Source organism: Talpa occidentalis, unplaced genomic scaffold, assembly GCF_014898055.3.
Source record: "Talpa occidentalis isolate TD23 unplaced genomic scaffold, MPIMG_talOcc4v2.1 talOcc4.14, whole genome shotgun sequence".
Taxonomy (NCBI): domain Eukaryota; kingdom Metazoa; phylum Chordata; class Mammalia; order Eulipotyphla; family Talpidae; genus Talpa; species Talpa occidentalis.
The window spans coordinates 776,466-804,177 of NW_023601433.1; the positions used below are offsets into that span (position 1 = coordinate 776,466).

Consider the following 27,712-nt stretch of genomic DNA (forward strand, 5'->3'; position numbering starts at 1 on the left):
TTTCACAAGAGCAGGGCCCCCGGGCCACAGCCTCCACTTCCCTTTCTGGAGAAAAACCGCAGCTCAGTGCTGGATGGTGATGGAGCGGCCAAGGGGCCTGAGGTGTGGGCCGGAGGGGGAGGGGGTAGGGAAAGTGTGGGGTGGTTTGGGAAAGTCACCTCAAGTCCTCAGCTCAGGATCGGCCCTGGGGCGCTTGTGAAAAAGGAGGGATTTGTCTGAAGGACACCAGGGCCACCCAGATGCCCCCAGAGGCCACTCCCTCCCGCGTGGGCCTGCAGAGGATACCACCTCCGTGAATTCGGCTTCCGCGTAAAGGGGACCAGCAGCACCCGCGGGGCGGCAGGAGGGTCAGAGGTGATTCCATCCCGCCACGCTCCAGGAACAGCCCTGTGGGGAGCAGGCTCTCCACGGAGGCCTGCCCCCGAGGCGGTGGGGTCCCCTGCCCCCGGGGCTAAGCAAGGACGCCCCACCCCGGGGTGGCTTTGCTGTCGCTGTCTTGGACACCAGAGGTCCTGGTTGGGGTCCGGGAAAGCCCGTGGGCTCCTGTCCTCCTGGTACAGCCGTGAGGATGCAGCCCCACTCCGGGGGGCTGGAGGCTGAGGCTGAACTGGTGGCAGCCACTGGCATTTTCCGCGCCTGCTCCCGCCAGGCTGTACCATGAGCTGGAGGCGGGCCAGCCGCGGCCCTCGGCCCCTATCGGCCTCCCCAGGCCCCGAGCCCGGGGGGACTGCTGGGTCTCCAGCGTCTGGCGCTCGTGCGCAATGGAAGGGCCAGCGCTGACTGCCCGAGCAAGGCTCGTCTCCAAGCCCGGCGCTGCGCGGGGAGGGTGTGAGTTCCAGCCAGTGCCCGCCAGCACGCCCTCTCTCCGCGGGACGGATCCCAGCAGCCCAAGCGCTGGCTAACGTCCATTTCCTCTTCTCCCCACACAGGTGCTTCCAGCCGCCAGAGCGAGGGCCGGTTCCCGAAGGGCCCGGCTCTTGATGGCGTGTCTGCCCCAAACCCTGGCACCAGGGCCAGCAAGATCACCTACAGCAGGAGCGGCACCTCCACAAACGAGTGGGGGCTCTGAGGACGCCCACCCAGCATCCCGGCAGCTTTCACGGGAGGGTCTGAACCCCGAGGCCGCCGAGGGGCAGCGCCCCCGAGATGTTCTCATCACATGCCGGACTTTTCTTGTTGACCCCAGACTGACACTCTGAGGGCAGGAGAATGGCATCCGTTGCCTTTATTTCTCTCTTCTCACTGGGAGTTTGAGGACTTTTCAGGTATTCGTGGGCTGCCTGCATTTTTTCTTCTGAAAAGAGCTGATTCACATCCTGTTTCCTCTGCTGGGCTGCCGCTTTTTCTTGATGATTTATAGGCACTCTTTGCATATTATGGATATTAATCCTTTGTCATTTACTCCCCCCCCCCATTTTCTCTGCATGTCTTAGATTCCACCTATTACCAAAAACTGTGGTTATGGTGTTCTAGGCGTGTCTGTTCCTTCAGCTTCTGTTTCACACTGTGCTTAGAATTTCTCTCCCTGAGATGACTCAGCTGCTGCCTCAGACATTCTGAGAAACCATGGCCACACGCTTGCAGTGGCAGCAAATCATGCTTATTCAAAAGAAAATGTTTATTTTAAAAATAAGAACTGTCATCCCAAGCATTTATTTACATATTAATAGATATGGGTAAAAATTACAAATGGCATTAACAAAACCACAGCTTTATGTTCACAGATGGTCCGATGCTGACAGACAAGCCTGTGCGTGCCACGGCCAGGCCATTAGGAGAACGCGAACGTGGGCTTGAGGAAGGGACGGTTCACGGGCTTCGGTGGGGCCATGATCCCCAGCTTCCTACTGGCCACTGACGCCGCCTGCGCCCCGTGCACAGCAGACCCAGGTGCGAAGACGCTGCAGGCTTTAGCTCTGGAGGATGCCTTTCTGCACGCGGTGGACCCCCTAAGGTGCGACAAAGAGCAGAAAATCAAAATGATGAACAAAGCCGAGTGCGAACCGCCTCCTTTCCGACCTGCAGGGAGCAGGGTCCACGCTGGCGGTCGCTTCTCCGCCCACAGAGCCCAGGACTGAAGGAAGCTGCCCTTCACACAGACTTGCCCTTCATCTGTTTTCCTACAACGTCAAGGAGTCTTAATTCTGAGAATAATTCTGAGAGCCTCCACCGGGCCACAGAACGAGGCCCACGTTGCTGATCTGTCCAGATGCAACGAGGGAAGTGAGAGCACCGTGTTTTGAGGCCCTGGCCCCTACCCGCCCCCGGAATGCTGGCTGGTCATCTGGGGACTGGGGAAGTCGGGGCCTCTTCCTGGCAGGCCACAGATGTGGTACCCACAGAGGTAGCACGTCCCTCTTGGCCAGGGCGGAGCCCCGGCCACAGGCTCTCAGGAAGCAAGCGCTCCACTGCAGGTGCAGCAACCCTCCAGGAAGCAGGGCCGCCCCTCGCAGCAGCCTCAGTGGCCCCACAGCACGTCACTGCGCCGGGCATCCCTGGCCTTATCTGAATCCAGGGTGGGGGATGGGCAGTCTGGGGCAGTGACATCCTGGTGGGCTGGCTGAGGAGGTTTTTCCACATTTTTGACCTCTGGCTGAAGGGCGGTTTTCCTGCCACCATCTGCCAGGTGGCCAGAGGAGCAGCCTTCAACTTCCTGCTGAGAAATGAAGCCCCAAGCGAAAAGCCGCCGCTGCTGCTGCCGGACAGCGCGGACTTGCCATGGCTGCTGCCCTTGGCAACCCTGTCCCCCCTCAGCCGGGAGCCAGGGCTGGTGGGGTGTGAGTCTCAAAATGCGGGCACCCAGGGTGTGGAGGACGCAGTCTCTGGCCAGGGGCCAAGCTCACCCCGTCCTGCGCAGCCTCCTCCGGAGAGCAGGCGGGAAGCTGGGAAGAGGCTCCCAGGGGCGAGGAGGAGGTGCCGTGGAACAGGTTGTAACCTGACAGGCTTGAGCCTGGAGGGGTCAGGGAAGAATCCGGTTCCACGCCGGCCTGATTGAAGCCGGCCTCAGAGTCCGCGCCGGCTGCTGGACGGCGTGAGGTTTCCTTCTTACCCAACCACGTTCGTCCAGTCAGGAGCCTCACCCGGGAACGGAAGCCGCGCAGCGGTCCTCGGGGCACCCGGCCACACGCCCGCTAGGGCTTCAGGGAATGACGCGGCCTCCCCTGTAAACGGTGCGGATGGTCCCGCTGGGGTCCCGACCACACACTGGGTAACGGGCATCAGAAGTGTTTCAAAATCTAGCAGTGGACTCGGTTGCAGAGCGTTTCCCCAACGTTCACGCCACAGATTCCCTTGACAACGCTCCGCCATGCTCCCCGGCCCCTGCTCGCAGCCGCCTCGAGGGGGCTTGTGGAGACAGCCGGACTTCAAGGCGCCCGAATCGCCCCGGGGAGAGCCACGCGGGACCTACCCCCTTGTCCTGGAGCCGCCGAAGCCGGTCCTTCTCCGCTTGGGCCTGCGGGAGGCGGCCATCCTTTTCCTCTTCCTTTCATTTCTGGTTTGATTTGCAAAGTAGTGAGAAGAGACAGGTGCCTCCGCCTCCGACGACGACTCAGAGGCGTTTCGCCCAGGGCCTCCGCTGCCGGGCGGGCTAACGCGCGGGGCGTCCTCAGCTGCAAGGGGACGAGGCAGGCCTGACTGTGACAGGGCTGCAGGCCTGAACGTGGCTCCTCCTCCCCACTTCACAAAGCCCCCGAGGGCTCAGTGGTGATTTTTAAGTAAAGGGATCACGGCTTGCTAGAGCAGCGTGACCCCCGTGAGCAGAGACCGCGGCTCAGCCCGCCCTCTGGCCACGTCTGGGCAGTGGCTCCAGGACCTCACTGAAAAGCACAAAGCAGTGGACAACCCAACCCTCACCCACGCTGAAAACCTGCTCCCTGCTCTGGAGGGCCAGGAGAACAAGCACCGACCCACTGGGGAGGCAGAGCCCCCGCTCCCCTGGACGCCATGGAGGTCTGGGTGACTGGCTGGCTCAGCTGGGGGCACCGCGTCTGCCGCCACAGTGTGCACGACTCTCCCTCCTGGCGGCTTCCGCAGAGCGCTCGCCTCCCCCCCCACCCCCCCAACTCCAAACCAGGCTGTTAATGGAATAATTACGAGGCGGGGGACGCCCGGACACCCTGCATTTTCAGCACCTCTTACGCATAAAAGCGACCAAGCTACACAAGAACTCAAAACGCGCTGCCCCCTCCTTGCCCTTCCTCCGCCCCAGGGGCTCTGCCGTTGGAGAGGGAGACACCTCCCCGGCCGTCCCGCTGCCCGGCAGGCGCCCAGACCCTTCTGTGCTCTCATGCCCCTCGCTGAAGCTTTCTCTGCCTCAAAGTGAGGTCCGTCACCAGAGGTGGCCGTGACAGGCCTCAAGCAGCCGCAGGAGCGCTGGCAGATGAGGCCACTCCGGCAAAGCCTCTCGGTGGCCAGCGTGGACAGGACCCCCGAGTGCTGCACTCACACGTAGCTTCTGAGCATTCGGGCTCCGCCCTACATTTTACCTTCAGAGGCCAGAGGCGTCATGGCTGCTGGGCAGCGCGTCCTCCCCAGGAGAGGTGGTGCAAGAGGTGATCCGAAGCGGGCAGGGGCCACCCAGAGCCAGAGAGTGGCCCGTCTGGGCCTGCACGCAGGGTGGTTCCTCAGGCACTTGCCTTACACACCCTCCTCATAGCAGGTTCAGTACTGGGACCCCCGGGGGGGCCGATGCACCCCCATGTCAGTACAACGAGGCAGAGGAAGCACTGATACCCCAGCTCAGACCCAGGGAGCAGCCCCGGTCGTCCTCACGGAGGCCTCCAGTGGCTGCCCACTGACCTGAAAGCGTCCACTCCGAGTATTTCTGCAACACTGAAATCACTTCCGCGCCGTATTTCTCCAGCTTGTCTTCAGTAACGCCGTCAATTTGAAGCAGGACCTCAGGATCAGAAGATAAAGATTCTGTGCGTGGAAATAAAATTAGGAATTAAATGGCTACGCGGAGAAAACCCACGGAAGCAGGCTCACCCCGCCCAGCACAGCCAGTCACATGACGCCTGCCGGCAGAGTGCCAGGCAAGGGTGACTTCCTAAGAGGCGGCCAGCACCCAGGGGCCAGCACTCAGAGGGGCCAGCACCCGCAGGGGCCATGGGCCGGTCTGGGGTGTCGGCAAAGGCACAGAAGGCAGGCAGAGGGCACGGGCAACGGCGCCACGGGCCTCAGGGCTGGCCCAGACTGGCTCTTGTCCACTGTGGCTCGGCCGGGACACATGTGCCCGGCTGCAGTGCCCCGCCGCCCCATCGCTCAACATCACATGGCGGGCAAACGATGGACACAGGCCGGCAGCATGAGCTTCGCTGGAGGCCGCGGGTAGGTGTCCCGACGTCCTGCATGAGAGGACGGTGCAAGATGAAAAACCACACCAGGGGCCTGGACGCCAAGGACTGTGTGCATCTTTGAGGGTGCAGCTCACCTTGAGCGTCAGTTTAAACTGCGCTCAATTCCAAGGAGAAATAAAAGACCGAGCTACGTTTGTACATCTACGTCTCTTAGTGACCCTGGCTATCATCACAGGTAAGACACCCCCCCCACCCTACCTGCGAGCTTCTTGAGAGTGGCGGTGTTAAAAATGTTGAAGTAATGGACACCAAACACCTTCCCCAGAGACTTGCAGACTTCCGTCAGTTCTCCAAGGCATTTCTTGACCATCTCTTCCCTCTGAGACACCTTTGCCACCAGAGCTTTCTGTTTTTTCACACTGCTGGAATTTTCTGTTTCCATAAAGTCCACCTTTGTGAGAGAAAGACCAGAGGGGTGGGCGGGCGCAGGCCCAGACACATCCGCCCACGGTGGCCTCGGGCACTGAAGTGTGTGTGTGTCTCCGGGCACTGTCCCGCCCAGCACGGCGTGGCCACGCGTTCCCCAGGCCACACGGCACCCTCCTGCGCGTCTCAGTTCTGCCGGGCGAGCCCCATGAGCATGCGCGTGCCAGCAGCAGTCAGAGACCTCAACAGCTTGTTTGACAGGGGTCACCTTACGCGGGGCCACAATGAAGGTCTTTGCACGCTAAGAGGAAGAGAATATTTGCATACAGGCCCGGCACGTCAGTCCAGCAGCGCTAAGCTTTGGCAGAGACCCCGGAAGGCAGCACGTCTTTGTCCACTGTGGGATAAAAGGACACTCAGAACACCCACCTTTAGCTGCCCGCTGAGGACAACGTGGGCTTTACTTCCGGGCATCATGTAGGCAATCGCCTGGTCGTTGGCGTTGATGTACAAGTCCTCATCCAGTATCTTGTCGAGCACCAGCTTCTTGAAGAGCCTCTCGGCGTTGTGGCGGGAGTAGGCGGACCCCTTTCCAAATATCCCCGACTGAACTTTCGCGCTCTTGCTCCCTGGGAGGAAGGTACCGGAGTTAGTTTAGTCAACGTGGGTGACCGTCGTCCCCAGGAGGCTGAGAGAGGTGTGGACAGAGGACGATCTGCTCCCCGGGGGCACCCATGGCAGAGCCCACTTCAGTGGGATGAGGCCACCCGAGAGACGCGAGGACACTGTGGCTGCGTGTCCTTTCCCTGTCATTTCATAACCCACGTCGACTAAAAATAGCAGCAAATTAAGTCTGTCAAGTGCAAACACGGCACTTCCAGCCTGTGACACGCTGCTAGAGCCTCAACCGGAAGGAGGGCCTCACCCGCGCCTGGGCAGGACAACGGACTTCCAGTCTCCGGACACTGCCCGGTCCGTCCGAAGGGGCCCGCCCGCCCAGCCCGGCCTCTCGTCGCCCTCAGACGAAGCCACGTGGATTCCGCAACAAAGGCACAGGCTTGAGAGACAGCGCCACCCCCTCCCGGGGCTGAGGGCGCTTTGCTGGGGTCCCGGGCTCCCCTACTACCACAGTCACTGAAATCCTGCCCAAGAGCAGAAGGAACCCCCCGCCCCCCGCCGCAAGAACTCAAGGGTCCTAACCCCACTTCCCGACTACAACCAGGGCAGAGGCCTCCGGCCCCAGGAAGATGCCCTGCCACCCCTGCACCCCTCCCCACCTCCCCCAACGGGCCTCCCAAAGGCCGTTTATCTTGAGTCGAGTTCCCCTTGAGGGCTGCACTCCTGCTGGCCCGTCCCGAGCGCACAGCGCCCCGAGTGCGGGTGCCCCGGGGTCACGGGCTTCGGCCAGATGCCACACTCGGTCTCTTTCCTCAGGGCCGTCCGCTGCAGCTGCGGCCCCGGCTCGTCTCAGCACACAGCGCCTCTCCCGGGCACTCCGCGGGCATTTCAAGCTCAAGGTTTCCCCCTTCTACTCTGGAGAATTTTCTTAAATCACTGGTCTGGTAATTCTCTATTTTCCATTTCCAAAATGTGTGCCAGACTCTGCCTCTGCCAAGAGTGATGGTCTGCGTCTTTCACGCATCTTCGCTCAGGTTTCAGATTGACTTTCCAACCTTCCCCCTGAATCTACTGTCAATCATTTAAAAATTAAGCTCACTGCGTATTTCCCATCCACAGCGTTGTCTGATCACGTGTTCCTGCGAGACCCTCACGAGGCGCCCCACGCCCCCAGCTGCTGTCTACTTTGGAGTCGCCTCGCTCCAGGCTGCGCATCCTCCTTGGGCAGCCTCACCACCTCCAGTCAGCCGGCTGGACTTTTCAGGCGGACTTTCTGAAGCTCCCATCTAGGTCTGTTTCCCCGCAAGTCCCTCCCCGAAATGGGGCTGTAGGGTAAGCAGATGGGACCAGGTTTTGGGGGGCTGGCTGTCCCCCAAAGGCCACTAGGGCTCTGGACCCTCACTCGCTGCTGGCTTCCTGCTCAGGCAGTTGGGTTTCTTTCTGTTCTAGAATCAATTCCACTCGGTTCTTTTGTGGGCAGACTTCCTTTCACTGCCTCTCTGTATTTTTTTTTTAAAGATTTTATTTCTATTATTTTTACAAGAACTGGGGTACAGGCCAGAGATGCGGGGGATGAGAGGATTCACCAGAGACAGAGAGGGGAACAGAACCAGGAGGAATAACTGAAATCCACTGCTGAGGGGAGCAGCGGGAAGACAGGAGAGGTCTGCTGCACCATGGGGGTTGCTCCTCAGCCAGCGGGGACTGAACCGGCACTGCGGAGGCTGCAGATAGCTCCACAGCGCTGTGCTCAACTGCCTGCGCCACCAGGGAGGCCCCTCCCACCCCGCACTTCTGGCTCTCCTGACTTTGCCCCCTCAGCCCCCCCCGGGCCTGGAGACTTGAAGCATGAGGCCCAGGGACTGGCTTGGCCTCCCTCGAGCCCCCTGTGAGCACGCTCCCTGCACTCCAGCTCGCCGGCTCCACGCTGCTGCCCGCCTCCTAGTGATCTGAAGAGCCTCTAATCTGAGGATGTTCTCTTCCAGCTCCCTACGTTGCTGTGGATTGAGCCCCCATTTTGTTTCCAGAGGGCCTCAAGCAAAGGCAGCGAGACTGACACCCAGGCCGCCGTCCTGAACGGGAGCCAGTCGATGGGGGAGTCTCCGAGCAAGCCCCAGCCCGTCGCTCAGAACTGCATCGGGCTTTGTTATTTTCTTGTTTGTATGTGGAACTCCTCATCTTAGTGACTTACCAAATAAACCTTTTATGCTGAAACCCCTAAGTGCCTTAAGAGAACAGACAAAAAGGAGATTTTTTTTTAGCGCACTTGCAGCAAATTCTTTAGATGTTCAAGTTCAACGGCCGCGACCCTGACGACGAGACAGGAGACTCACCCAGGAAGATGTCGACCAGCATGTTCATCGTGAACCTGCCAGCAGGACCGACGTGCTTGGAGTTCCTCCGCGGCTGTGCTGAGCTGTGCTCCTGGACAAACCTGACAATGTGTCTGACATCATCGGTCACGTCTCTCGTCTTGTAATCCTGTGACAGAGAGATGACGTTCTGCTGGGATGAAGATAATGCCGCCGAGACTGCAATTAAATACCAACCGCAGCTGTCTCGGGAACCGCTTCCAGACCGAGACCACGACGGGGTGGCCCGGGAGCCTGTCCTTCCTGAGCGCCGGTGCCACCCTGTCTTCCGAGTCGGCACAGCGCCGTGGCATACGCCGCGCCTTCCCAGGCCTGAGCCGAGCACGGGCTTTGTGTTCACCCTCCCTACCTCCCGGAACGCACCGCGTGGTGACGCTGGCGTGAAGAACACTACCGAAGCCGGTCAGGGCCAAGTGGCCACGGTTTCGCAGTCCTCATGGGACGCGGCCTGGCAAGGGCTGTGACTGGCCTGCGCCCCCTTCTCCGAGACTGCTGCGGTGTCCCTGGGCTTCTCACCTGCCCAGCTCTCTGCTCCGGTCTCCGCCCCGAGTCTCCCTCTTCTCAGCCTGTCCACGCAAGTCTCGGGGCTCATCGGCCTATGGTAGTTTCTCCTGCCTACCCTCACATAAGAGCGGCACCCCGTCATGGTTCAAATACAATGGACACGCCAACCGCTTCTAAATTTATAGGCACACCAGCTCTCTTCAGAGTCCCAGATCGGATCGACATCTCAAACACCATCATTGCACACCACACTCCTGAGCTTCTGGCCGCTCAGCCCTCCCCAAATAGCTCGCCTGAGGGGACTTCATTCCCCCAGCTGCTCAGCCTCCCCATCCCACCCTCACTGCGCCTGCTCAGCCACAAGGATTTTCTTCTCGATACCCCTCCAGTGCACAGGTCCACCCCCCGCCCCCAGGCCCTGTTCATGGCTTTGGTCAAGAACACAGACCCAAGAGCTGCAGCTGACTCCTTCCTTCCAGCCCCTGCTCAGACCTCGCCCGTGCAGCAGGCCTCCCTGGCACTGCACGCCTGGCACCCCACCCCTCCCGATCCTGCCTCGCGCACGTTCCCTCCACACGCGTCCTCTAACTTTCGCTCGTTGCCACCCTCTCTCCGCCAGGACACCAGCTCTATGGGGCAGGGCTTTTATCTGGCTTGTTCCGTGATGTCTCAACTCCCAGGACACTGCCTGCCACAGAGCAGGCCTCAGCAAGGATTTGCAGAAACAGCGACCTGATGAGCAGCGTCAAGAGCGGGGGAGTGGCGGAGGAGACGGCCAGGACTGAAGAGCCCACCCTGAGTGACCCCTGTCCTGCCTATGCCACAGACCTTGGCACCTGCCTGCCTCGCAGTGCCCCGGGGAGATGCCATGTGGGCTGGGCCCCCACCTCGCTCATCTGTGACTCCCCAGCAGACACCTCCCGAGCTTTGTTAGCCGTGAAGCTGCTCCGCGTGGCACACAGATGTGGGACAAGGCGTGGTGGCCTGGCTGGGGGCATGAGGCTGGGCTTCCCGGCCAGCAAGCTCTGCTCAGGGCGGGTGCTGGCACGCCCACCCAGGCTCACGGCCACAGTCCTTTACAGGTTTTTAAAAACTTCTGAATATAAAAATAATAATAGAATCAGCCTGAATTCGGACACATAGCACGCTAGTTACGGAACCACTTTTGAGAATGATGTGGGTGAATGCAGCGCAGAGTGGAATTGAAAATATTCAACTTGCCCATGTTGAGCCCTTTCGGGTATCTAGAGACGAGCAGTATTTCTAAGTTAGCCTGTCACCATCGGTATGTAAGTAACGCCTCAGCATTTGGACAGGGCAAGGGCTGTTTCCACAGACGTGCCACGAGCACTCTGGAAGGCCCCTCAGCCGCGCCATGCGAGAGGAGTCACCTTTCCGGGTGCAGGCGCGTGGGGCTCTAGGCTGTGATCTGACTTCAGTGACCTCCTTGACCCTGGTAACCTCCTTAATTATAACAAATTACATACGTTCTTATCTTACCTTTGTTTTACAGCAATTATCACAGGATACTTCCGGGTATTTCTTACAAAAATCAGGGTTAAATTCATTTTCACCAAAGTAAGCCAAAAGCTGCATCCGCCTGCATTCCGTGATGTTTTCACAGTAGTGCACCATGCTGTACAAGTTATTGAAGTGAGTCTCCTTTGTGTGATGGTTTCCATCTTTTTCCACTAGACGAGGAAGAACACAGCACAGCAAGCTTATTAGAGTGGAAACACAGACAGCACGTAACACACACATTTAGAGTAGATGCAATAACGTCACATATCAAGTAAAAGTTATCAACTGTGTTATGTTTCAAGACGACACTGCCCGCAGGACGGTCAGGGGGCACTTGTCTACCCTCAAGGCCGCGGCTGTACAGGGACAGAGGGCAGCTGTCAGGCGCAGCGCAGCTTCCCTGTGGGCCTTGCTGTTCCCGGTGGGGAGACCCAGGCCACACTGTCCGCCTCAGAGGGTGCATGGAGCCACACCCATGCCAGGCAGCCCCGGGCCTCTGGGGCCCACAGGGATGCTGCTCTTAGTGTGTGGAACCCACAGGACGCCACAGGAGTGCCAGGTGAGGGCTGTGGGTATGACCTTCCGTCCGGGGGGTCGTGGTGACGCTGCACCCCTGCAGCTGCTGTGATGAGGACAGGCGCCCCCAGAAAGGCCAAGTGAAACAGGAGGGATGGCAGGCCGAGCTGACTCCAGGGTTGAGGGCAGCGGCGGGCAGCCAGGGACAGGCGGCTCTCTCCAGCTCACGAGGGTTTTTTTTTCAAAGGGCTGCTAAGTCACGAGGGCCTCAGTGACCTGCTTGGACCAGGCTTAAAACCACAATGGAGGCACTAAAGTTTAAAAGTTTCTGTTTTCACCAAGAACTGTCCTGGTGGGTGCAGGGACCTGGCCTGTGGAAAGATGGACATTCTGGCAGCAACCAGCTGTTTTCTGCCTCTAAAAACGAGGAGCCATCGCAGCACCTCCCTGGGAGGCTTTGATGGTCACAGGAGGTGGAGCAGGGGGCACAGTGGCCTACAGAGCTGGGAAATGCAGTGCCTGCCCCTTGGGGAAGGTGAAACGCCCAGAACTCTTCCTCAACAGCCAGTGTTTCGAGCAAACGAGATACGTGGTTTGGCAGTGCCTGGTGACTGCCGTGCCCACGCTCGCACCTGTCACAGCCCACCCCGGGTGTCTCCCAGAAGGTAAACGTCTCTGACGACATCAGAGCGGAAAAATGGCAGAGAACAGGCAAACCTACGCCTAGAGATTCATCCCACATAAGTAACTGCATAAAGGCCCGTGCTGCCGGTAACAGAGACACCACACGCCGCGGGGCCGAGGCAGTACAGCGGAGTCATAACTACACGCTCTTGCTGCCTGAAAAAATGCGGGGACCGTTTACACAGCAGCACATCCACGTTGTCAAATACATGCACCAGGGAAAAGCCAACCCCAAATGCCAGACAGGCCTCCCTGACGGGCAGGGGCTTCAGTTCTTAACTTGGCTGGGGGGACAGGAAGCCTCACTATTTTCTCTTTTTTGCAAGCCTTTCTTCCCGTTTAACGTGTGTTACGTGCAAGGATGCACGGAGAAATGGGCCTGGGAAATGCCAAGGAAACCAGTCACTGGAGTCACTCCTTGTGTAAGGGATGGACTGTCTCCAAGGTCTGTGGCTTGGAAATTTTCCGCCTTCAACGGGCCTGTATCATTAGTGCTTTCCAGGACGAGCATGACTACTTCTATAATGAAAATGAACCAGAAGTTTCCACATCTACACAGACATCTCCCTTTTCAATGATTAAAGAAAACTGGGGGCCTCCCCGATGGCGCAGCGGTTGAGCGCTGGGTTGCGAGGCTGCCCGCGGCCTCTGCGGCGCCGGTTCGATCCCCGGCTGCTCCCCGGCCACCGGAGGAGGGTCCCACATGGCGCGCAGACCTCTCCTGCCGCCCGCTGCTCCCCTCAGCAGTGTCCTTCGGTCCCTCTGCCTGCTCTGCTGCCCGCTCTGGCTCTGGTGGGTTCTCTCACCCTCCCATGCTTCTGACTGTACCCAGTGCTTGTATAAAAAAAAAAAGAACAACAACAACAACAACAAAAAAATAAATAAATCTTTAAAAAAAAAAGAAAACTGGGCCCAGAGCCCCACAGCAGGAGCAGCCCTGCCCCCACGGAGGGCAGAGGGCCCGCAGGGCCGTGCTTACTCAGGATGAGCCTCTTCAGCCGGGTCACGTCGTGGTAGGTGTAGAAGAGCAGGCAGTGTGACACCTCCCCGTCGCGCCCGGCGCGGCCGGACTCTTGGTAGTAGCCCTCCACTGACTTGGGGAGCGAGGCGTGGATCACGAAGCGCACGTCGGGCTTGTCGATCCCCATCCCGAAGGCGATGGTGGCGCAGATGACCTGATGGAAGAGCAGAAGCCTGTCAGGCTCGCTTTCAAAGGCATTTTACATGGTGACAAGCTCGCAGCATCTCATGGCCCCTGCCCAGCACGGGCGCCCTGAGACTCTGGCGGCGTTGCAGTCCTGCTGGCCCCGGCCCGGTGAGGAGCGCTGTGGTGTCACCGGAGCACCAGGTGAGGGGGCTGCGTCCCCCTCTTGCGCTCTTGCCCTAGGTGGGCGTCCTCACACGGGTGTGGTGTCCAGGCCTGGGCCACAGCCGTGGGGCCACGAGCCGTGGGCTCAGGCCCCGACCCCGCTGAGCGGTGGCTCTTAGAGGTGACAGCTGATCGCACACCAGCTCCTCTCATTCCTCAGCCAGTGAAAAAAAATCTCTTTTTTACAGGTGTGCATGTGCATACAAGGCACAGCGCAGGTAGCTACCGGCAGTTACCGGCCAGCGAGGTGTGCTCAAGGCAGCCTCAGAAGCCTGAGGAATCAGACTGTAGTAAAGAACAGAAAGGCTTTGTGACTACACATTTCAGCTGCAAATTTAGGACCTCTTTAAGAGGACAAAAGTGCTAGTCTCCAGGCAGAATCACATTACACAAATACAGTTGTCGGTCTTTTTTCAGCGCCAAAAAAACCAAAATGCTGCTGCAAGAACAGTATCCCCGAAGCAACCGAGCTGTCTGCAGCCCAACGGCTAAGGGAGGGAATTAGGGAGGGCGGCGGGGGTGCCACGGGGCGAGGTCAGCACCCTTCTCAGGTGGCAGTCTGGGCCAAGGCGAGCCTCCTCCAGACAGTCCACAGCAGCCTCTGGTGCGGGAGGTGGGTCAGCCTGCAGCCCTGTAGGTCCCATGAAGTGTGGGTGCTTCTGAAGACAGGCGGCCGGGTTGCTCCGGCTGCAGCTCTGTGACGGCCGGGCAGGCAGCAGCTACCCCGCGCCTGGACTGTGAGGCTCAGTGTTCTGGGAGCAGGAGCGAACAGATTTTTTTTTTCCCTCAAGATTTATTTCTTTATGCGTTCAACAGCTGGGGTGCAGGCCAGAGGTGCGGGGAGAAGGGGGCGAGAGGATCCACCAGAGACAGAGCGGGGAACAGATCAGGAAGATTGACAGAAAGACACTGCTGAGGGGAGCAGTTGGGGAAGCAGGAGGTCTGCTGCGCCATGTGGGTAGCTCCCTGGCCAGCTGGGGATCAAACTCATGCTGCAGAGGCTGCGGTCCGCTTCATAGCGTGGTGCCCTCTTGCACCACCAGGGAGGCCCAGGAGCGATCAGATTTTTAAAAATCACCTTTAAAAAAGCTCATTTTTGATCCAAGTTGTTTCTGTGCACACACATATGTATATACGTCCATTGCAGACTATCTTCACTGCAGAGTTTACCAAAGCGTTTTCCAGAAAGGTCCTCCTGACGACACGGAAGCTCCTGGTAGAGCCATGACCCCAGCAGCTAATCCACGTTTGCTGGTGAACGAGACGAGATGAGACTGGTCTCTGCTTTAAACTCGAATTCCGTTTACTAGCAAAGTGGCACTTCTGTCTCCTGACTGCCAGCCCCTTCACTGCTGAGGGTTTTCCCACTGAGGCCCAGTGAGCCCTCACCATGTCTTACTCGCTGAAGCTTCCTCTCTACCGCGACTGCTGTTCTGTTTTGTCAGCACAAAAACACTTGGGTCCCGTCTTCCTTCTTAGCAACTCTTTCCTCAGGGCGCATCCATTCTGAAATACCAGTTCCTCCATCTACGTGGAGCTGCTTTTGGCGAGGATCTGAGCTAAGCCCGCGTCACCCAGGCAGTGCGGCACGAGGGGCTGGGCGCGGGCTGTCTCCCGGGCTGCTCGGCCGGCTCACAAAACCGTGGCCAGTTGTTAATATTTTCCTGCCGAGTTGTTTGACTCTCCTTTGAGTATTCTTCCAGGCAAACTTTAGAAGTTCGTCAGAGGCCAAAGCCACTAGAATTCTGATTCAACCTATAAATCAGCGTAGGGAGGAGACACCTCTCACTCCCAGCGACGCGCACCAGGGGCATCAGGAATGTCCGGAGCCGCACAGGCCTTCGCGCGGGTGCGGGCATGAAGACAAGGGCCGTGGGCCTCGGTCTCATCTCCCCTGAAGAGTCTGCTCCTGCCGCTCTAAATCCGTGACGTCGTCTCGGCCACATCCGCGCTTGTACTGCAGCTGTCGACGACGCGTGCTCACGTCCCATTTCTTCCCGTTGGGGAAATCAACGCGCTGCACCCCAGCTGCTCGCGGCTCTCTGCAGACGCGACGCACTTACTTGCGGTACGTTTGACTACCGTGTCTATTTCAACTGCCCCCATGTCTTCCCTGCACCCACGCTCACTCTTCTCAGGCTGACCCCTCTCTTGTCGCCACCAAACATGATCTTCTCATCTTTGTTTTCTTCACATTGAAGTCACTCGCCACATCACGGATTCTTCAAAGGTCTCCTTGCGTCAGACCGGTTTCATCTTGATATACATTCTGCCATTTGCTTTGTCGTCCCGGCCTTGTCTTAAGGGGCAAACTGCATGTTCATGTCTCCCTTCACTGCAGCCTGCGACTGCCTTCTGGTGAATGCGCCCGAGTTTACATGAATCAAGTCTTGCATCTTCCCAAGGACACTAGGCTGATATCCTCTAACGTTTCCCACTAGAAAATAATTTTGAGATATTTTCTCTCTGAATCTTCAGAGGAATGATTTCTTTTCTTTCTTTTTTTTTTTGTGTGTGTGTGAGCTGAAATTTCATAAGCGACAAAAAAAATTTAGTTGTTTTTCTCAAGTAAGTTGGATTCCGGTGGGGTCTCACCAAGGCCGACGCCTGCCCCGGGGTGGGTGCCCAGCGTGTTCCTAGCTTCCCTCTTGATAATCTTGGGCTACAAATTTGTCATCTCAGAAGTAGATGTCAACATGACTCGTTTTCAGGGAAACTGAAATCCAAATCCTAGCAAGACGTGACTTCCCGCCCACCAAGGACGGCTGCAGGAGCGGGCACAGCGGGCAAGGAGGCAGGGGGCCGGGGCCTCAGGTGCCGGGAGGAAGCGCAATGAGGTAGTGCTGTGGAAAAGTCTCTCTCAAAAAACTAAATAGGGGCCTCCCTGGTGGCGCAAGGGGTTCAGAGACAGCACTGTGAAGCTACCGGCAGCCTCTGCAGCATGCGTTCGACCCCCGGCCAGGGTGCTAATGCACAGGGAACAGTTCCCCTCAGTCAATCCACCTGTTCTGCTCCCCGCTCTGTCTCTGATGAATCCTCTCACCCACCCCAAAAAATCCTCTGGCCTACCCCCCATTTCTTGCATATGCATAAATAAAAAAAATCTTAAAAAAAAAAATAAAGCTAGGGGCCTCCTTGGTAGTACAAGGGGTTAAGATGCAGTACTGTGAAGCTATCTGCAGTCTCTGGAGCATAAGTTCGATCCCCGGCCAGGAGGTGACCCATAAGGCACAGCAGACCCCTCCTGACTCGCCCCTGCTCCCCTCAGCAGTGTATTTTAGTACATCTGCCTGTTCTGTTCCCCACTCTGTCTCTGGTGAATCCTCTCACCCCCACACCTCTGGCCTGTACCCCAGTTCTTGGATGCATAAATAAATCTTTAAAAAAAACAAATAGAGGGTTACCATGTAACATAGCAATTCCACTCCTGGTATCTGCCTACCCAAGAGAATTGGAAACACGTTCACACAAACATTCGCAGAGGCATCATAACAGTCAAGCAGACATAACCCAAACGTCTACCAATGCGTGAGCGGCCAAGCAAACTCTGCTCTGTCCACACAGTGGCTATTAGTCACACACAGTGCGCGGGCAGTGATAAGTGATTCATCACGGATGAGCCTTGGGAGCACCCGCTAAGCAAAGGCAATCGTGCAGACGTCCTGTCCAAGTTCACACACAGGACATGTGTGGGACAGAGCGGTGAGCAGGGCTGATGTGCGCTAGGGGGTGGTACCACTTGGGGCAGTGCGGAGTGACTGCTCCTGGGCATGGGGTGTAGGTTTTCTTTTGGGATGACGCCATGTCCTCCCATTAGTAGAGACAGCTGCACAGCTTGTGGCCATACCATAACTACACTGCCCGTGAACTCCATAAGAGTGTATCTCAGATATGTGAGTTATATCTAAACAAAAAGGGTTTCTGAGTTAAGAAAGAAAAAGAACTTCAGAAGTTTCAAAAAAGATGTTTTTAAATCTCAGTCTTATTCTGACGTTCACTAGCGCTAAGGCCAAAGCAGGTTGCCTTCCTCGTGTGCACATCTGCTTATAAACTGTGAGGCTGTCTCCTTTATTTTTAAAACTGTGACCTGGCAGCCGTCCTGATTAATCCACTTGTGCTGAACTTCGTCTCTGGCAGAATCGCTGAGGCCGGCGTGATAAGCCAGAGCGGCGAGCCCGTCCCTCTGTAACGTGTCAGCCATGGTGTCACACTCTCGCCTGGAGAGGCAGTAAATTATCCCTGAGTCATCTGCCAAGAAACCAAAACAGTGTTGGGAAACGAGAACTTTTAACATAAACAACACAATTTACATTGTGCTCCCAGGAACAGAGGAGCCATAAGCAGAAGCCCAGGGGCCTCGTGGCACTGCACAGGCCAAGCAGGCGAGGAGCCCCGTGCCGGCGAGATCTGACTGAACAGTCCCGGCTGACCCTTGGGTGGCCACAGGCAAACCCTGGGCTCCATGTCAAGCCAACTATAAAATGGGGAGACACCCTTTCATGATTTTGTAGAAAGCACAGGGTGACCTGTATCACCCGCCTCAGACATGCTTCTTCCAACTCGGCTCCCTTCTAGGAAGCTAAACTAGGATGTAAATAAGGGTATATATAAATTTTTTATCATTTTAAAAATTAAAACAAAACAAAACAAAAAACAGTGTCACTTTAGGGGTATAATTTAAGCAAGTAAATTATGAAACATGACATACGGTAACAAGCAAGTGTTTTCTGAGTTATTAAAAAAGCACTGGAAATGCCCAGGCTACAGACCAGGTGAGGTGGAGACACTGTGTAAGCAGCGTGCTGGTGGAAAGAAAATACAACATGTATTTGTTACTAATTAACTCAATTTATCTAAAGGAAATAAAGCAAGAGGAAACCAGCTACTTGTCCTGGAATAAGGTCTGGCTTTTGCCTCTTTCTTCTCCTGTCTTAGGGAATTCCTTCAATGAGCAGGTAGTATTACTGTTGTATGTACGGTATTTTTAAAATCAGAAAATACCTGGTCTTGAGGGAAACCACCTATCTGGCAGAGGGAAAGGTACACACTGGGCTCTTTCTATTAGCTGTGGGAGGCGTGGGGGAGGGCGGAGGCTGGAAAGGAAAATTACTGACTTTTCCTTGGTCTATTGTTTGATTTGTTTAAACAAATATGTATACTAGTTTTTTAAAAAATGAAAAATGTTTAACAAAATATTCTCCATAGAAAAGCAGAAAAGGGGCTGCATGGGAAACCACCATGAATTTCAGAATCTGATTCTAGCTAACCTAACCCAACCCAACCCAACCCAACCCAACCCAACCCAACCCAACCCAACCCAGCCGAGGCGGACGGCCCTGGGAGCAGGCACTAAAACAAAGAACAGTATGATTCCCAGGGTGAGTGAAGCCAGAGGAAAGACGCTGAAACCTTGACGTATAATCGAGGCCTGCAGGAGGGAGCATGTAATATGTTTTGTCAGGGTTTACTGTTATCAAACCCAATGAGATTTTACAATTTCCAGCGAGAGCGGCAGCGCTCTGCTCTACTGACGGGCACACCAGTGCCATGGTGAGAGGGGTCCGGCGTGCACTTCTACAGGCAGAGACGCCACCGCGTCCGCCCCGGGCAGGCTACCGCCTCGGTACTCACGTGGGTGATGCTTTCGGATCCACTCCAAGCAATCAAACGCCACCTTTTTAGGCTTTTTCGGTAACACGTAGTATTTCAGATTATGTCTGTTAAAGCTCATGCTAAACCTAACAGAAATTCCAAACATAAAATTTCGTTATTCTAAGAAAATACAGTTTAGTCATCTTCAAAAATTAAGTACGGACTTTCCGCAACACAAGCCTAAGAGCTGTCTTCAAGGGAGCCTTGGCCTGCAGTTTACGGACCAGCACGCAGTGAAGTCGGACGTGGGCCAGAGAAGGCTGGGGGTGGGGGACACCCTCTGCCCGCTGCGTGAGAAGGGGATGCGTCCGGGCTCGGCCCCGGGACCAGGCTGATCTAAAAGCACATCCCGGCCACCGGCCTCCTGCGGCCCCACGGCAGCGAAGAGCTGAGTGTGGGTTGGTAGGAGCCAAAGCCCCTGTGCCCCACTCCGAGGCGGGGACCCTCCTGCCGCCCCTCCCACCTCCTCAGCGCAGCCTCCTCGGGGAGCTCGCCCGTCCCCTGCTGTGGCCTAGCTCCACCCATCAGTCTGAAGACAAAACTGCAGCCCCCGGCCCCCTTCCACGCCCGCCCTCTCCCCCCTCAGTGACCTCGCCCCTCACACCAATCTCCTCGCCTCCATTCCGGCCGGCCGTTGTCGCCGCCATTCCAGCAGAGTCATTTTTTCAAAGCTTTCAGACCACAGAAATGCGGGAGCAGTCGCAGGGCCCTCCCTGCCCCGCCCCGCCCGGCCCAGGAGCGCCAGCCCAGGCAACTCTGGGTGCCGGGAGCGGCCCTGGGGGTGGGGGGGAGGCGTCCACACGCCCTGCAGAGGGGAGCTGGGGGCCGAGCCACTGGCTTGCTGGCATTGAGCGGGGCTCCCAGCTCTACGTGCACCGACCAACCTCCGCAGGGAGGGCATTATAGGCAGCCCGGCGCAGGCAGGCGCCCCTCCCACCTAGGGGGCCCCTCACCGGGCAGCCCCTTGGCTCTCAGTGTGCAGATCCACAGGGTCTCCCCTTATCCGAGTTCTGCATCCTTTCCTATATTATCTCCTTTGGGGGTTTGCTGTCACTGCTTTAAACAGCACCCCAATATCCTTCCTATGAGTCCCACAGGGCTCCCAGTTCAGACTGCTTTTCAGGTAGGTGGGGTCTGCTCACCCCCAAAGACTTTCTTGGGGTGCACAAGCGAAGTGGCGACTCCCCCGACTCCCCGTGCACCAGTGCCTCATCCGGAGACAGGAGAAAGACGCCCCTGGGCCAGCAGGCCACTGCCTCCTCCCCACATTCCCACCATACAACTGTCCTCTCAATTTCTTGCCCCCGCCCCCCAACTTTTCTGAATTTTACTGCCTTGTGCTGTTCCAGGCTGTGAAGAAACCTCATCCAGGGCGGCTTGGATTCCTGTCAACCAGAACCCTCCAGGTGCCGTGTGTGCCTGAGAGCGGCGGGTTGGGACATTGGGGAGGTGCTGGGGCCCTGCAGGGGTCGTCACTGGGGTGCAGAGGGGAGGCGGAGGGGGACGCTCCACTCCCTCCTGAACCTTCAGCCTTTGACGGGAGGAGGTGCCGCACTCTGAGGGCTTGAGCTGGCAGAGGGGCGTGGCAGGTTGTGGCAAAAGAGGCGGTGGACAAAAGGCCAGTCCATGTGGCTGTTTGCTCATTCTCAGGTGATTATTTACAATCACTATTAGGCAGAGGAGAGCTGCAGACCTGGAAAATCTATGGCATAAGTGGTATAAGGGGTTGAACACAGCACTGTGGAGCCATCTGCAGCCTCTGTAGCATGAGTTCGATCCCTGGCTGGCCAGGGAGCGACCCATATGTCTCCCCGCTGCTCCCCTCAGCAGTGGATTTCAGTAGACCCACCTGTTCTGCTCCCCACTCTGTCCCTGGTGAATCCTCTCACCAACCCCACCTTTGGCCTGCACCCCTGCTCTTGTATGCATAAAAAAATAAATCTTTAAAAACAAATCATAAAATGACGTGAGATAGGACATAGCGTTATCGAGTAAAATCCAATCAAAAATCAAATCTGCGCAGGAGCAGCGCTTGCGCAGCTGCAGATGAAGCCGCTGACAGTCCCCAGAGCTTGTTACTTGTAACAAATCTCACTAGGCGGAAGATGGGATGTCTGGAACCACCAACACCCTAGTTAGGGACAGCTCCCACCAAGTGAGGGCCGAAAACATGACGCCCACACATAGGCCAGCCACCAGCCAGAGGTGGATGAAGGCCCCTGCGCACCCTGAGACAGTCTGGCATGGGAGGGGGGTTGGCATGATCACCAGTGTGACCAGGCTTCTCTCTGGGCCGTGAACATGCCACAGACACAGATTTGGGGACGAGTGCAGACACTCCGTGAACACACGAAATGCCCATGAAACTCTCACCTTCCCGAGGAGGAGTGTCGTGGTGTGTCACCTACATCTCAATAAAAATTTCATTTTACAAAGATTTCAGGTTCCTTAGTGTCCTCCCTGAGGGAGCACTGACTGGCGTGAGGTCCAGCATGTCCAGCTCGCGTCATTTAAGTGACATGTCAGGAAGTGGCAGCAATTTATGTCCCCTCCCGTGGTTTCGGGACGGAGTCAGCTGTCATGGGGACGTGCACTCAACAGTTCATGTGAATTGAAAAAGGAAGTCCGAATTATTTTATATAAGAAAATAAGCCTCGTTGGCAATGGAAACTGTTTGCAATTAGGGTAGAGGGCGGTCGCTTCCCATTACTTGAAAGAACTAATCCGTAGTCACAAGTTTTGACTAATCTTCTAAAAAGCACCCACACGATAAAACAGCGCAGATGTGCGTCAGGCAGGTGTGCTGAAATGGGCCATGCCTTGATCCCCCAACTCCCCCAAATATACCGGGAAGGCTCCTTTGGTGAAAGAGTAATAAGGACATTCACATCATTAAGTATCGGTCAAGCTTTTTTTTTTCCCGGTCAAGCTTTTTTTAGGGCATATTTCCCAGAAAAAGTAAACTAACAGATGACCCAACTTGCTTTACCAGTCAGATGGCGCCCAATTCTTTGTTTTTCATAAAATTTGGAGGATCTAACTGAGTTGTCAGCCGACAGATCATTGAAAATAATTTCGATGACAGATCATTATGTAATTCTGGCACCTACGTCAGCAGGAATCCAAATGACTGGGTGTTGCTGCCACAGTAAATGCCGCCCGTGCCTGTGTCCGCGCCCGGGTGCGCGGCATTTCCCGATGCATGTCCATAAAAGCCAGAAATAGGAATGAACTTGATTCATCACAGACAGGAGCCACTCAGTTACACATTCCCGAGCAGAACATACTGAAGCTCCTCTGATCAGTGACGTGCTACCGACGACTGTGACCCCACCCAGAGAGCTCTAGCACGAGAAATGAGCACACACAGTCCGCAGGGTGCCCCCCCCCCACCAGGAGGCCTGCAGGGCCCAACGCAGCAGGGGGGAGAGCAGAGGGAACTACGGGTCCCAAGAGAAAAAGAGGAGAGTAACATACCTGCTAAAGGGTTAAAAAAACGAACTGTCTTTTCTGTGTTTCTAAGTGGATGACAGCAGGCACAGTTGCTATTTATTTAAACTCATGTTGGAAAACGTTGGTTGTGAAGTTAAAAATGTCTAAGGAGGACGGTTTTCCCACCTGTGGCCAAAGAAAGTGTGGGGACTGCTGCCTCGGTCACCTCCACCGCCTTGGAAGCCTCAACACCACAGAGCTAAAGCCCATTCATTTGCCATCCCCACCCACGCCACCCCCGCATTTGCAGTTACGGTCAACGGTGCTGCTGGTCACTCTGCCAGAAACTTCCACTACGCCCACCTTCCTCACCCGTCAGAGGCCAGTCTTGTTGACTCAGCTCTGCCCCGACAGTCCCCTCGTGATGCCACCACATGCTCTGCTAACCGGTGGCCACAGAGCTCCTAAAGGGCTATCCAGCCCTCCACACCCTTCAGATTAAGCCACTTCCCGGGGCAAAATGCCCACCCAGTAAAGCTCGGTCACCTCATCAGGCTACTGGTGGCTCCGCGCAGCCTGGCCTCGAGGCTTCTTCCCGGGGCCACCCCTCTGTCTCCCCACCTCTCCTATGGGAGACACACCAATCCTCAGGCCTAACTATAACTCATGCTAGAAACTTCAGCCCCAAATCCTCATTCTCTGCTAGTAAAAATGCCACTCCCTGGCCCTGCACCCCACCAGCGTGTCTACAATCAAGAAGGCAGATGGGAGCAAGTGCTGGCGTGGGAGTGGGAAATCAACCTCACACAGCACTGGGGGAACGCAGAACGGTGCAGCTGCTTTGCAACACAGTCTGACAATTCTCCAAAAGATTAAGCGTGGCATAATCTTAAGACCTGACAATCTCTCTCCTAGGTACATGCCCAAGAGAAATGAAAACACATGCATGTGACCATTGGCACACAATGCTTCCTGCGCATGACTCGTGAAGCCCCAGAACATGGAAACACTCAAACAGCCATTATAGGATGAACAAAATGTACATGATGCATATGATGGAATATTATCTGACAATAAAAAGGAACGACAACATGGATGAACATTACTAGATGATGACCAGTGCGATATGCCACAGGCACAGGTCCATGGAGACAGAGTGCAGACTGGTGGCGAGCAAGGGCTGGGGGGGCAGACAGTGGGGCTGTGATGGGTATGTTAAGGGGACAAATGTCCTAAAATTAGGTTACGCTAGGGTTGCACGACCCTGAGAATGAACTAAAGAAACAAACAAGCATTGAATTGTATACTTTAAATAGGTTAGTTTTCATGGTAAATTATCACCTCAAAGCATCTATTTAAAAGGCCAGTGCTGGGCCTCCCCGGTGGCGCAGCGGTTGAGCGCTGGGTTGCAAAGCTGCCCGCAGCCTCTGCTGCACCGGTTCGATCCCCGGCTGCTCCCCGGCCACCGGAGGAGGGTCCCACATGGCGCGCAGACCTCTCCTGCCGCCCGCTGCTCCCCTCAGCAGTGTCCTTCAGTCCTTCTGCCTGCTCTGCTCCCCGCTCTGGCTCTGGTGAATCCTCTCACCCTCCCGCGCTTCTGACTGTACCCAGTGCATGTATAAACAAAAACAAACAAACAAACAAATAAATAAAAACATGCCTCTATTAAAAAAAAAAAAAAAAGAAAGGATTACCTTTAAAAAAAATAAAAGGCCAGTGCTACCGTGAGGACTGAGAACCCTGAGAACCTGAACAGGCCTCAGTACCCTTTATTTATTTTTTTTAAAGACTTGTTTATTTATCCTTACATACAGGAACTGGGGTACAGGTCAGATACGCGGGAAGGCGAGAGGATTCACCAGAGCCAGAGTGGGGAACAGAACAGGCAGACTGATGAAATTCACTGTTGAGGGGAGCTCATTCCTGCCTCCTCAGGAACCCCGCCTGCCCCCACACCCTGAGGCCCCGATGCACACCCCATCTCTGCTGGCTCCCTTCTGCAGCTCGGGGTCATGTTTAAAGGGTTCTGAGGGGGTTGAGCGCTGCGCTGTGAAGCTGCCCGCAGCCTCTGCAGCGCCGGCTCAATCCCGGCCGGCCAGCGAGGGTCCCACATGGCGCGCAGACCTCTCCTGCCGCGCCCGCTGCTCCCCTCAGCAGTGAATTTCGTCAGTCTGCCTGTTCTGTTCCCCACTCTGGCTCTGGTGAATCCTCTCGCCTTCCCGCGTATCTGACCTGTACCCCAGTTCCTGTATGTAAGGATAAATAAACAAGTCTTTAAAAAAAATAAATAAAGGATACTGAAGCCTGTTCAGGTTCTCAGGGTTCTCAGTCCTCACGGCAGCACTGGCCATGTGTTAGACTTTTCTACACAATTTAATTTCCCTGAGCCTCAGTTTTCTCATCCAGGAAGTGAGGACAACAGGAGCGCAGCCTTCACCAAACTTGGTGTGGATGAGTTAACACGGCTAAGTGCCCGCACACAGGCCAGCAGGCCACGCGGTCACTGCCGGGGCGCTCCAGTTAACTGTCTGCACGGCCGCCTCGTCTCTCAGCTCTCTAAGGTCCTGGGAAAAACAGAGTTGATCACGCTATCCACTCTCATGTTCCCCCAGAGGCAGGATACCATCGCCACAGGGCAGCAGGAGAGGAGCCGGGGCTCCACCCAAAGGGCCTGCCATCCCCAGGGCTTCGGCCCGGTTTATCCCACTAGGGACCTACTGGCAGGAAAGACTAGGAAACAACATGCCAGAGGGTGTCCCTGAAAACACTTCCACCGAGTGTCTGTACCCTGAGAAGGAGCACCACAGCTCGCCCGGCTGTCCGCATTTCACCCACAGTCATCAAAAGCCTGCACATGCCACGTTTATTCGTTCGCCGTGTGCAAGCTGAGTGCAGGCAGATCCCCTCGCAACCCAGGCTGGGAAGGGGCCCGCCTCTAGCCATGTGTGTCCAGATCACACTGCACACCTATACTTGCCAAGTTACTCAAGAAATGAACTGAGGGCCTCCCCGGTGACGCAGCGGTTGAGCGCTGGGTTGCGAAGCTGCCCGCAGCCTCTGCAGCGCCGGTTCGATCCCCGGCTGCTCCCCGGCCACCAGAGGAGGGTCCCACATGGCGCGCAGACCTCTCCTGCCGCCCGCTGCTCCCCTCAGCAGTGTCCTTCGGTCCTTCTGCCTGCTCTGCTCCCCGCTCTGGCTCTGGTGAATTCTCTCACCCTCCCGCGCTTCTGACTGTACCCAGTGCATGTATAAACAAAACAAACAAACAAACAAATAAATAAATAAAACATGCCTCTATAAAAAAAAAAAAAAAAAAAAAAAAGAAATGAACTGAATTTACACTACTTCTTTTACCAAGGGGCATCTGGCAGTTACATTACTGTTCTAAAAGGACAGCAGATTGCATCGGGTGTAAATCAACGGGGAATAAAGCTAGAAACACACTCTATTTAAAAAGTAGACTTTCGGGCCTCCCCGGTGGCGCAGCGGTTGAGCGCTGGGTTGCGAAGCTGCCCGCGGCCTCTGCGGCGCCGGTTCGATCCCCGGCTGCTCCCCGGCCACCGGAGGAGGGTCCCGCACGGCGCGCAGACCTCTCCTGCCGCCCGCTGCTCCCCTCGGCAGTGTCCTTCGGTCCTTCTGCCTGCTCTGCTCCCCGCTCTGGCTCTGGTGAATTCTCTCACCCTCCCGCGCTTCTGACTGTACCCAGTGCTTGCATATAAATAAACAAATAAATAAACAAATAAATAAATCTTAAAAAAAAAAAAAAAGTAGACTTTCATGGATCAGTGCGGTGCTTGTACAAGCAAACTTCCAGCCCATGGGTAGTCACTGGAATGGAGAGAACATGGTGCCTCCAACGTAACGCAGTGTAGACCAAATTGCTAAAGTAAATCATCTTCCCGTTCCCCCCCAAGTCTTGCCCAAACACCTTCTGTGAGTTTAAATTGAAATATTCCTTCTAAATTTTGCTCATCAGGAAACAAGGACAAGCCGGCATAAGTGCCGGCACGGGAACAGCCGTGGCGTCCGATGCTGAGAACTCAGAAGGTCTGTGCTCAGAACAGTGGCTTCATCTCACGACCCCAGTTTCCCTCAGACCTGCAGGGAGACGCCGCGGCTGTTCCCATGCCGGCACTTATGCCAGCTTGTCCTTGTTTCCCGATGAGCAAAAGGCAAGTGTCAAGGTTTCACCTAGACTGCTAGTCTTTGCTCCTCTAGACACCATCTCCCAGGCTGCCCACCCATAACCCAGAAGGCACGCACACCAGGGCTAAACCAGGGCTCAGCAGATGCACCAGAGCCCGCCTCGCCCCAGGCGGGGTGCACGTGGTCACCCAGGACAACAGCGCAGCGGCTCAGTGGCATGAGACATGCAAGGCCAGAGCCGTGAGCAAACCAACACCAGGGCCACTGCATGCTGCCTCCCACACGCCAAGCTGCCCCAAGCCACTCTGCTCACTGCTGAGTATGCATGGCCAGGGCTGCTGAGATGCACTTCGTTGTGGAGATCAAGCACAGGTAGAGCCCCGACACGGTTTCTGGACTGTCTGTACCATGGTGGATGTAACCGGGGCTTCAGGGGGAAGAACAGAGCGGGGCCGGCTGCTCACTCCTGAAGGGGACGCCAGGACACGTGGGTCCGCATGTGGTCAGCCCAAGTTCCCTAACAATCAGGATGACACAGGCCTGCAGGCTCTGCAGGACATGTACCCCATGGCAATGCTGGGACAGAGTTTTAATTTCGGTACGTGAAGAAAGGCCCTGAGGCCCTGGACCCCACACTGTGTCGCATGTCAGAACACCTGGGGTTCCCTGAAACCCACTGGCTCCCAGCTGCCCCAAATCTGGACCGAAGCAGCATGGGCGCAAGCAATGCACCGGGACTTTGAAGCTCTGTAAGATTGTAACATGCGGGCCCGGGAGAGCTGCTGTCCTGGGCTCTGAAACTAGAACAACTTACACCTGAGGCGAGAGGATCTTGAGCTGCGTGAGGATGTCCTTCTGCACCCGGGGGTTGGCTGTGGCCGTGAGCGCCATCACCGGGACGGAGGGGAACCGCTGGCGCAGCAAGCTCATCCTTTTGTAGTCCTGGCGGAAATCGTGCCCCCACTGGTTGGAAAGACAAAGCACTTTTCACTACCTGGCCTTCCTTACAGAAAAAGCAAACGCCACTCAATGTATTTAGAAGCACCTTATTCTTTAGTGAAATAGCAAAACAGTTCACTGAGCTTTTCTATGGTGGTGCAGATGCACATGCACGCGCACGCACACGCACGCACATGCACGCACACATGGGGCTCGGCTGGCGGGAGAGCTGG

General features: G+C 56.2%; 1 protein-coding gene across 2 annotated transcripts in view; it reads right to left on the minus strand.

The window, feature by feature from the left end:
- Window positions 1-1,594: 1,594 nt before the first annotated feature.
- BLM (BLM RecQ like helicase) overlaps window positions 1,595-27,712 on the minus strand; it is a 50,880-nt gene continuing 24,762 nt past the window's right edge. For both annotated transcript variants that reach the window (XM_037509919.2, XM_037509920.2), the window contains exons 13-23: window positions 27,355-27,503; window positions 18,942-19,048; window positions 17,398-17,558; window positions 12,921-13,116; window positions 10,721-10,911; window positions 8,678-8,825; window positions 6,156-6,355; window positions 5,559-5,751; window positions 4,801-4,923; window positions 3,410-3,611; window positions 1,595-1,949 (exon numbers count right to left, since the gene is read on the minus strand). In XM_037509919.2, coding sequence (XP_037365816.1) covers window positions 1,772-1,949; window positions 3,410-3,611; window positions 4,801-4,923; window positions 5,559-5,751; window positions 6,156-6,355; window positions 8,678-8,825; window positions 10,721-10,911; window positions 12,921-13,116; window positions 17,398-17,558; window positions 18,942-19,048; window positions 27,355-27,503 — 1,848 coding nt within the window. In that variant the 3' untranslated portion in view covers window positions 1,595-1,771. The remainder of the gene's footprint in view (window positions 1,950-3,409; window positions 3,612-4,800; window positions 4,924-5,558; window positions 5,752-6,155; window positions 6,356-8,677; window positions 8,826-10,720; window positions 10,912-12,920; window positions 13,117-17,397; window positions 17,559-18,941; window positions 19,049-27,354; window positions 27,504-27,712) is intronic.